General features: G+C 41.2%; 1 protein-coding gene and 1 long non-coding RNA gene across 5 annotated transcripts in view; one reads left to right on the top strand and one right to left on the bottom strand.

Moving 5' to 3' along the window:
• pkd1a (polycystic kidney disease 1a) overlaps positions 1–10,453 on the top strand; it is a 204,496-nt gene that overhangs the window by 66,857 nt on the left and 127,186 nt on the right. For both annotated transcript variants that reach the window (XM_043711199.1, XM_043711198.1), the window contains 3 exons: positions 1,291–1,362; positions 2,339–2,410; positions 5,082–5,260. In XM_043711199.1, the coding sequence (XP_043567134.1) occupies positions 1,291–1,362; positions 2,339–2,410; positions 5,082–5,260 (323 nt within the window). The remainder of the gene's footprint in view (positions 1–1,290; positions 1,363–2,338; positions 2,411–5,081; positions 5,261–10,453) is intronic.
• Positions 1–10,453, bottom strand: part of LOC122560517 — a 19,638-nt gene that overhangs the window by 2,208 nt on the left and 6,977 nt on the right. The window contains exons 4-5 of one of the 3 annotated variants that reach the window (XR_006314756.1): positions 6,600–6,703; positions 1,951–2,154 (exon numbers count right to left, since the gene is read on the bottom strand). This is a non-coding gene — a long non-coding RNA (uncharacterized LOC122560517). Of the gene's footprint in view, positions 1–1,630; positions 2,155–6,599; positions 6,704–10,453 lie in introns of those variants that run through there. The other 2 variants (XR_006314755.1, XR_006314757.1) reach the window with 2 other exon arrangements.

Raw genomic sequence — 10,453 nt, 5'->3', positions numbered from 1 at the left:
CCCATGACTTGTCCTACCTGCCTATCTTCTTTTCCATCTATCCAGTCCACCCTCCTCCCTGACCTATCACCTTCATCCCCTCCCCCACTCACCTATTGTACTCTATGCCCCCACCCTCCTCTCATTTATATCTCCACCTGTACAGGCACTCTGCCTGTATTCCTGATGAAGGGTTTTCGCCCGAAACGTCGATTTTACTGCTCCTCGGATGCTGCCTGAACTGCTTTGCTTTTCCAGCACTACTAAACCAGAATCTGGTTTCCAGCATCTGCAGTCATTGTTTTTACCTACCTGACTGTAGGGAAGGTCTGTCCACATGTCATCAAACATGGAAGGCCTCAGCTGGATCTCACCATTGAAAAATGAAAATATTGGTTTGGAATTTATGGTCAGTGGTGAAGAAAGGTCACCTCTTGCCATTGGTGATATACATGTCATGGTTTTCCTCCTTCCCGATAACAATTTAATCTTGTGCCAAGCCAAGGGCATGACTTTGCATGCAATGGCTATGCAGCCAACCACAATAAGTTATTCATGCACAGCAAAGCAGGAAGTTAGAAGTGCTTAAAATTCTTCACTTCTAACTTAAATTTTCAGGTGGTGAAATTAATAGATAACTGTTGATGAACAGCATTATAGAGAACCTTCTCATCTGTTTATAATTACATTGGCTTTATAAGCATGTCCTACAGATGACTGTTGATCCAATAACAACAACTTCTGGATTTCCGCATTACATTTTGCATGTGAACATTCCCTAGCTTGCAGTCAGTTGTGGAGTAATGAAGACAAACACAGACAATTTTACCATCACAATCACAACAAAATCCAAACCAAATGTTCACTGTCCAGTTGATCAAGGTCCAAAAATGAGTAAATACAGTTGATGTTAGTAACTCAGAATGTGTGTAAACACATCATTTGAAATGCTTGCCTCTTTTGGGACCACTTTCCAATTGTTTAAAAACTTCAAATGGTTAAACAAGTGCTTTCAAAGCCAAACCTCTCGTTGCATCAACATGGAGTAAAGCATACAAGATTACACATGATGAAGGCCTCTTAATTTATCAGTTCAAATAATTATAGCGTCAATCTATTCTACTTAAGTGTTGAGGTAAATGTTATGTTTAACATTGCATAAATAGAATAGAGAGAATTCCTTTCAACCAGTAGGAGATCCAGCATTACAGACATTTGTTATTAGCATAAATAGAAGTTCACATCAATTGGAAAAAGTAGATTAAATCTTTGCTGTAAGTTAATGCATTGTATTTTCTGTTTGCTCCCCAGGTATCTTCAGGGCAATAATATTAGTATTCTTTTCAAAGAAATCTTCGCTGGTAGAAGATGTTTATCAGATATGTAAGTTTTCAGGAAATTTTCTTCATACCTCTGAAAAACATCGTGCCCTTTGGACACTACACAACTCATCCAGGGCTGGGACGTTGTGAAATCTGTCAATTTATTTGGGCAGTAAAAAAAACATGACAACTTTTGTAATCTTTCTTTCTAATTGGATTTCATTACTCAAATTAATGTATCGAGTCCAAGATTCCTGATGACCAAATGGTGAGAAACCCCATTATAGGGCAAGTTTCTAGGATGGTAGCAGAAAGAAGAGTATGCCACAAGGAGTCTTTTAGCTACTTCTCAAAATCAGCTGTCACTTCTGAGAGTTTTCACTGAATGATGGCAGACAATGAATACAGCCACCCATACTTAGGGGGGGCAGAATCAGTTGATAGGTTAATGAGATTGGCATCATCTGATGTATGTTGTGCCATTATATTTTTTGCAGTGCCATGAGTGCATTGTCTTTCCAGTGTTACCAAAAGCAACTGAAGGTTTTGTTTTAAGATAAAGTGGGCAGCCTTGTCTGATCATAGATTAAATAAAACATGGGCCACTTCTATTTGCAGTTTTATCCAGTCATGTTGACGATTATCTTACCCTCTTCCCACTTAGGGTTACCAACTCCATTTGGATATCTTCTTGGAAGACATGGCATTTATCAGTGGCCTTCACTTCTGGCCACTTCCCCTGTTGGTGCTCCAGTGCATCAGGCTGCTGCCATTGTTCCTCTTGGTGGTGGATTTTGTAGATATACACATTGTGGATACAGAAGTAGGTTCAGATTATGAAAGTGATATGTTGCTACAGAAAGCAAAGACATTACTTGCAGTTTAGATTCAACTATTATCAACAGTATTCAGATATTGTTCCTGGAAGTGTGCGTAGTACAGAACAAACTATTTTTGCATGATAAATGCTTGGAGCCATGTGATATGAGGAATTCTTTCAGGCCAAAATTCTAATCATTTCAAATCTTTCCTTACAGAGACATAAGCAACAATCAGATATCTACTTTAGAAGATGGAATATTTGCAGATTTATTTAATTTAACTAAAATGTAAGTTTTCTACAATTTCCTCTAGTAGTATTGATGATCTAACTATGTACAACAATGAATTTTGACACATATGTTTAAAGTAAGTAAAATGGGAAGAGCAGCTCAAACGAATAACTTTCAAACATTGTGGAAAGTCCTGTTTGAATCACTAATTTTTTTGGAGAAAGTGAGCTGTATTGCTGGGTAACTGGCCTGATTTTACATCATGTTAAACTTGGCTCATACCCTACCATCAACATCTGCAAAACTCCTTTCCCGCAAGCCCCATCATCCTTGGTTGTCACAAATAAGACACAAAAGTTAAAATAGATCACTGTTGTGTCATACTACGTCTTGGGGTAAGAATGTCTGATCTTCTCTATGGAAACGCATCAAACATTGATCAACACAGCAACTCCTCTTCGCCCCATGGGAGGCAAAAAAAGAGAACTTGACAGGATGTGAGGCAAGAGACAATCATATGAGGAAAAATAATCACTAAGTCAAGACTCAATCTGGAAGCTGGGAAATAAAAACCATGAGTTGTTATTCCTTTAAACTGTATGGCCAATTTAATTTTCATCGAGATAGTTTTCTACTTAAGTATTAATGTGGAGTATCCTAAATATTATTGAACTAGTTTGTTATATCCCATTTTGGGCAAAGTTTACTACCTGGCATGGAACATTTCCATATTCTGAAGCATCCTAATAGAATGGGTGCAGCTTGATCCAAATCTGCAATATTCTGAGCAGAGTTTTCACCAAAATAACATGTCTGACATTCCCTGACATGGGTTCACTTCCCACCAGTATTGGACATAAGTCAGTCATCACAGATTGTTGCCCTCCTTTATCTCATTGCAATGTCAAACATAAATGTAATTTTGTGTGGCCAGAGAAGCAGTTGGAGTTTGATATTGAAGTTAACAATCCATTGAATAGCTTCAGCAATTGGGATACCCCCAAGGAATGAATGTTTCTGGGCTGAAATTCAGAGACTTGGCGATGGCCACACTCCTAATTTCAGGTGATCATCCCATTTTATGTATGGAGAATGTGGTCACATTTTCCCAAACCCATCCTCAAGCAATTGAGTCCAGATTCTGTGCAGAAAGTAGAAATTCATCACTTGGCTCCTTACCCAGATTGCAGTTAATGATGTTTGCAATCACCTTGGAGGAGTGTCATTGGGACGTGGTGCTGTCATCAGTTTGTAGAGTCTGGTGTGTGTTCCAGCAAGGGCTCCAGGACTTTAAGACTTAAAAAAAAAATCTATGTCAATGGGAGCGCTTTCCGAACTGTCAGCCACTGGCGTTCTTTGCGAATGCTGTTTTCCGTGTGGACAGCAGAGGTTAAATGTATGTTAGTACAGGAGATCAACTAAGCATGTTGGTTTCCACATCCCAGAAATAATCCTGAAGGGCTCCAGGTCCCTGTTTCCCTGAGCAGTAAAAATCCCTAGACAATAGAAAGATTGCACTGAAGTTGCAAGATGGTAATATGAGAGTAAGGAATCAGCAGCTTGCTGTTGATATAGCAAATGTGTCATTTGTATTTACGGTGGGGAGCATTCTTTGATGCCAAAATAAACAGCATCAGCATCAGTATCCTAAGGGAAAAAAACACCTCTAATCTGCTGCTTCAGGAAGCTGATATTAAGATCCTATGGTCGGGAGGCTGGTGAAGGATTCGCCAATGATGCTAGTGAACTGTTCCCAACTCTTGGTAATGCCATCAATCCTCAGTGAACGCAAGCTTCCCGTTTCCACTTTCTGCAGAGAATCTGGACTCAATTGCTTGAGGATGGGCCAGGGAAAATGTGACCACATGCTCCACATACACAATGGGATGATCACCTGAAATTAGGAGTGTGGCCATCGCCAAGACTCTGAATTTCAGCCCAGAAACATTCATTCCTTGGGGGCATCCCAATTGCTGAAGCTATTCAATGGATTGTTAACTTCATTATTAAACTCTAACTGCTTTATGTTTGACATTGCAAAGAGATAAAGGAGGGCAACAATCTGTGATGACAGAATTTTAGATCCAAAGATATTACACAGAATGCCTCAACTGTGCAGCATGAAACAGACCATTCAGTCCAGCTACTCCATGCTAGTGTTATACATCACGTGAACCTCTGCCAAGCCTTCTTTATTTAATCCTATTATTTTTATATATAGCAACCCAACACAAACATGGAGGTGTTTTGACGTATATTGAGGATAACGGATTGGTTAGCTCATTTAGCTGAATGTCAGGTTTATAATGCAGAGTGAAACCATCAGTGTGGGTTCCATTCCTGCACCAGCTGAGATTGCCGTAAAGGACCCTCCTTCTCAAACTCGCCCCTTGCCTGAAGATGGTGAGCCTCAGCACTTTGGTGAGAGAGTGGAATTAAGACAACTGTACTTTTGTCGGGGAATTAAATATATTTCCCAACATATTACATTTCAACAGTAATGTTATTTCAGTACCTACCTCTGTAACACAACTACTGGTATGTATTACTTTCACACTTTGTATTATATGTTGAATAAAGTGTTGTGAATATTTCATAGTACTTAAGGTGTGAATCGGTCATGAGTTTATGGACTCAAAGAACTCGTTAATGGATTGCCTTTAATTCTTTTGCTTTTTACAAGTCAAGTAAGCCAATAACACTAATTCTTACTGTTCTGGTATTTCAGAAACTTGAGTTTTAATGAGTTTGTCTGTGACTGTAACCTTTCCTGGTTACCAACCTGGATGAATGAGGAGGAAGCAAATGGTGTGATCATCGTGGATAGTGAGTTCATAAAGTGTGCCAAACCTTCAAAGCTGAAAGACATGTCTGTGTTAAATGTTAATTTTTCAAGCCTACTCTACGGTAAGTAGCAGTCACTTTATCAACATGTTGAAGTCCATCAATTATAATCTTATGATTTCGCTCAAAAAACATTGAACTCCATCAAGAAGGGCAACAAGCATAGAGCAAGCAAGAACATAAATTGCTGGAGAAACTCAGCAGGTCTGACAGCATCTGTGGAGAGAAAACAGAGTTAACTTTCTGACTGTTCATCAGAAGTTCTCCATTTCACTGCCACTGGCTGCCTGATTGGAACGATTTTGTTACCTGATTGGCCAATTCCTGACTGACAGACAAACAGCTTCTACTCCATCTCTTCTACTTTCAGAACTGATAAACCAAAATTAATCAAAGACAGTGGGAAAAAATGCAATTTTTTTAAGCATCCTGTTTTGTTTTTGTCTGGCTGTTGGTCACCCCTGTTTCATGGAGACTCCAGATCATGGATTGGAGGGTTGGCAACACTTCATCAGTATCAAACTGAAAGCTGGGGGTTGTTATCAGCTCATCCATTTAACAGGATCCGAAAGAAGACAATAGCAAAGAGACTAAGAGCAGTTAGGATGAAAGCTGGGAGCCTTTAAAACTGTAGCTAAAATTTCTTTTGAGTAACTGTGTTGCTATAAAGGCAGATAATAATGGGACTATCCTGAGGTTGTGAGGGTGATCAAGGAACTGAAGCAGGTTTTGTGTTTTTCAGTTTTTTTTACAGAGGATTTGAGCATGATCCTAAAAGTCATTATTTTCATTGGCTGTAGTCTTGTTCATCATTATTAAAAGGAATAGTGCCAAGTGGGTAAAAAAAAACTCAGGCGAGGAGGGATTACTTAAATCTTTGATGTATCTCCACCAATGTTTTAACTATATAGAGTGTGAGAGATGGCAGAAAAGAACACTGAAAATTTATACTGTAAATTCAAGCACTTTCATATTAATGCCATTGGAACAGTTTTAAACAATTCTTAAGTTAAACAATCATACAACTGATTAACTCTTGAGATTTGGGAAAATTAGTTTTTCTCTGGTATTTATGATCTCTCACAGCAAACACTCTCGGTTACATACCAGCCATTCATTGTGCATGCCATAAATGTTCAAACAACAGATGCTATGAGACTGCATGTGGAATCAAAGAAGTATGGAATGATACAAAACAGATTGAGTCCACTCAACCCATAATGCTTGCGCTGACTCTTTGAGTTAGTCCCACTTCCACATTCTTTCCTCATATTCCTGCAAATTTCTTCCTTTAAATGTGTGTATCCAACTCCCTTTTGAAAGTGACGACTTCCACCAGTTTTTCAGGCAGTACATTCAAATTGTAACACCTCAGTCTAGAAAACTCTTCCAAAATGCTCACCATGGCTGACCTTCTGCTGCTAGAAACAGTTTTTCCTCTTTTCCTCGACCAAAGCTGTTCATGAATTTTGAGCATCTCAAACAGTTCTCCTCTTCAGCTTACTGCTGCAAGGCAATACAGTACACAAGGAATAGCAGATGTGCAGAGGAACAATGTCATTAGAGTTCCTATCCACAGGTTCCTGAAGGTGATTGGGCAGGTAGACCACATGATCAGAGAGGCCTATATGATACTTGCCTTTATTAGCCCAAGTATAAAATTTCAAGAGCTGGGATGTCATGTTGAAACAATATAAAACACTGGATATGAGGGGAGGCGATGACCTTGTGGTATTATTGCGGGCTTGTTAATCCAGATATTCTGGAAATGTTCTTGGTACATGGGTTTGAATTCTGCTATGACACACTGTGGAATTTTAATTCAATAAAAGAAAATCTGGAATCGAGTGGCTATTGCTGATCATAAACCATTGTTGATTGTGAGAAAAACAATAAATGCTGGCCTCACAAGAGACACCCTCATAGAACATAGAAAAGTACAGGACAGAACAGGCCCTTCGACCCACAATGTTGTGCTGAGGATAATTCCTAATCTAAAATAAAATAACCTAACCTATGCACCCCTCAATTCAATGCTGTCCATGTGCATGTCCAGCAGTCATTTAAATGTCCCTAATGACTCTGCTTCCACCACCACCGCTGGCAACGCATTCCATGCATTCACAACCCTCCGCGTAAAGAACCTACCTCTGGCATCTTCTCTACATCTTCCTCCTAATATCCTAAAAATATGACCCCTCGTGCCAGTCAATCCTGCCCTGGGGAAAAGTCTCTGGCTATTGACTCTATCCATGCCTCTCATTACCTTGTACACCTCGATCAGGTCACCTCTCTTCCTCCTTCTATCCAGAGAGAAAAGTCCGAGCTTAGTCAACCTCTTTTTGTAAGACAAGCCCTCCAGTCCAGGCAGCATCCTGGTAAACCTTCTTTGTATCTTCTCCAAAGCCTCCGTATCTTTCCTGTAATAGGGCCACCAGAACTGGACACAATATTCCAAGCGTGGTTTCACCAGGGACTTGTAGAGCTGCAGCAAAACCTTGTGGCTCTTAAACTCAATCCCCCTGTTAATGAAAGCCAAAACACCATGTGCTTTCTTAACAACCCCATCCACCTGGGTGGCAACTTTAAGGGATCTATGCACTTGAACACCTAGATCCCTCTGTTCCTCTACACTGCCAAGAATCCTGTTTTTAATTCTATATTCAGCACTCAAATTCGACCTTCCAAAATGCATCACTTCGCCTTTATCCAGGTTGAACTCCATCTGCCATTTCTCAGCCCAGCTCTGCATCCTGTCTACGTCACGCTGCAGCCTGCAATAGCCCTCGATACTATCAACGGCACCTCCAACCTTTGTGTCATCTGCAAATTTACTAAACCACCCCTTAACCTCCTCATCCAAGTCATTTATAAAAACTACAAAGAGCAGAGGCCCAAGAACAGAGCCCTGTGGGACCCCATTCACCACTGACCTCCAGACAGAATACCTTCCATCTACAAACACTCTCTGCCTTCTGTCAGTCAACCAATTCTGAATCCAGACAGCCAAATCTCCCTGTATCCCATACCTCCTGACTTTATGAATGAGCCTACCATGGGGAACCTTTTCAAATGCATTGCTGAAGTCCACATACACCACATCCATTGTTTGACCTTCGTCGACCTGAATCGTCACCTCCTCAAAAGACTCAATAAGATTTGTGAGACATGACCTGCCCTTCACAAAGCCATGCTGGCTGCCTTTAATCATGCATTGCTTTTCCAAATAGTCATATATCCTATCCCTCAGAATTCTTTCCAAAACCTTGCTAACCACAGATGTAAGACTGACTGGTCTGTTAATGCCAGGGATTTCCCTCTTACTCTTCTTGAAAAGAGGAACAACATTTGCCTCCCTCTAATCCTCCAGTACAACACCGGGGAGAGTGACGAAGCAAAGATCTTCTCCAGCGGCTTCACAACCTCCTTTCTCGCTTCCCAGAGCAACCGAGGATAAATCTGGTCTGGCCCTGGGTACCCATTAATCTTAATGTTTTCCAAAATTTTCAGCACATCAACTTCATCAATTTTGATCTTTTCAAGCCTGTTTCCCAGCTCCTCAAAGTTCTCATTCACAACAAGGTCCCTTTCCTCAGTGAAAACCGAAACGAAAACCTCATTTAGCGCCTCCCCATCTGGTCAGACTCCATGCACAAGTTCCCTACTCTATCCTTGACCGGCCCTACATTCTCCCTGATCATTCTCTTATTCCTCACCTATGAGTAAAATGCCTTTGGGTTCTCCCTAATCCCTCCTGCCAAGCCTTTTTTGTGTCCTGTGCTGGCTCTCGTTAGTCCATTTCTGAGCTCCTTTCTAGTAGGCCTGTAATCCTTTAAAGCTGTGCTAGATCCTTGCTTCCTCCACATTATGTAAGCTGCCTTCTTCCTTTTGACAAGAAGCTCCTCTGTTCTCATCATCCAAGGCTCCTTAATCTTAGCCCTTCTTGCCTGTCTCAGAGGAACAAATTTGTGCATCACTTGCAACAACTGCTCCTCAAACAGTCTCCACATGTCTGTTGTGCCCTTTCTGTGGTGCATTGCTTTTCCAAATAGTCATATATCCTATCCCTCAGAATTCTTTCCAAAACCTTGCTAACCACAGATGTAAGACTGACTGGTCTGTTAATGCCAGGGATTTCCCTCTTACTCTTCTTGAAAAGAGGAACAACATTTGCCTCCCTCTAATCCTCCAGTACAACACTGGGGAGAGTGAGGAAGCAAAGATCTTCTCCAGCGGCTTAGCAACCTCCTTTCTCGCTTCCCAGAGCAACCGAGGATAAATCTGGTCTGGCCCTGGGTACTCATTAATCTTAATGTTTTCCAAAATTTCCAGCACATCAACTTCATCAATCTTGATCTTTTCAAGCCTGTTTCCCAGCTCCTCAAAGTTCTCATTCACAACAAGGTCCCTTTCCTCAGTGAAAACCAAAACAAAAACCTCATTTAGCGCCTCCCCATCTGGTCAGACTCCAAGCACAAGTTCCCTACTCTATCCTTGACCGGCCCTACATTCTCCCTGATCATTCTCTTATTCCTCACCTATGAGTAAAATGCCTTTGGGTTCTCCCTAATTCCTCCTGCCAAGCCTTTTTTGTGTCCTGTGCTGGCTCTCGTTAGTCCATTTCTGAGCTCCTTTGTAGTAGGCCTGTAATCCTTTAAAGCTGTGCTAGCTCCTTGCTTCCTCCACATTATGTAAGCTGCCTTCTTCCTTTTGACAAGAAGCTCCTCTGTTCTCGTCATCCAAGGCTCCTTAATTTTACCCCTTCTTGCCTGTCTCAGAGGAACAAATTTGTGCATCACTTGCAACAACTGCTCCTTAAACAGTCTCCACATGTCTTTTGTGCCCTTTCTGTGGTGCAATTGCTCCCAATCTGTACTTCCCAGCTCCTGCCTAATAGCGTCATCATTTCCTTTTCCCCAATTAAATATCTTCCCTTGGTAACCGCTCCTTTCCCTCTCCAAAGCTATGGTAAATGTGAGGCAGTTGTGGTCACTGTCACCAAAGTGTTCTCCCACTGCGAGATCTGACACCTGTCCTGGCTCATAGTCGAGCACCAAATCCAAAATGGCCTCTCCCCTCATCGGTCTGTCTATGTATTGTGTAGGAAACCTTCCTGAACACACCTGACAAAAACAGCTCCGTCCAAATCATCTGCACTAAGGAGGTTCCAGTCAATATTGAAAAGTGTGGTGCTGGAAAAGTGCAGCAGGCCAGGCAGCATCCGAAGAGCAGGAGAATCGACGTTTTGGGCATAAT

The sequence above is a fragment of the Chiloscyllium plagiosum genome, chromosome 21 (genome assembly GCF_004010195.1).
Source record: "Chiloscyllium plagiosum isolate BGI_BamShark_2017 chromosome 21, ASM401019v2, whole genome shotgun sequence".
Taxonomy (NCBI): domain Eukaryota; kingdom Metazoa; phylum Chordata; class Chondrichthyes; order Orectolobiformes; family Hemiscylliidae; genus Chiloscyllium; species Chiloscyllium plagiosum.
Note: the sequence above shows the minus strand (reverse complement) of the source record. Positions and strands in the feature narration are given on the sequence as shown.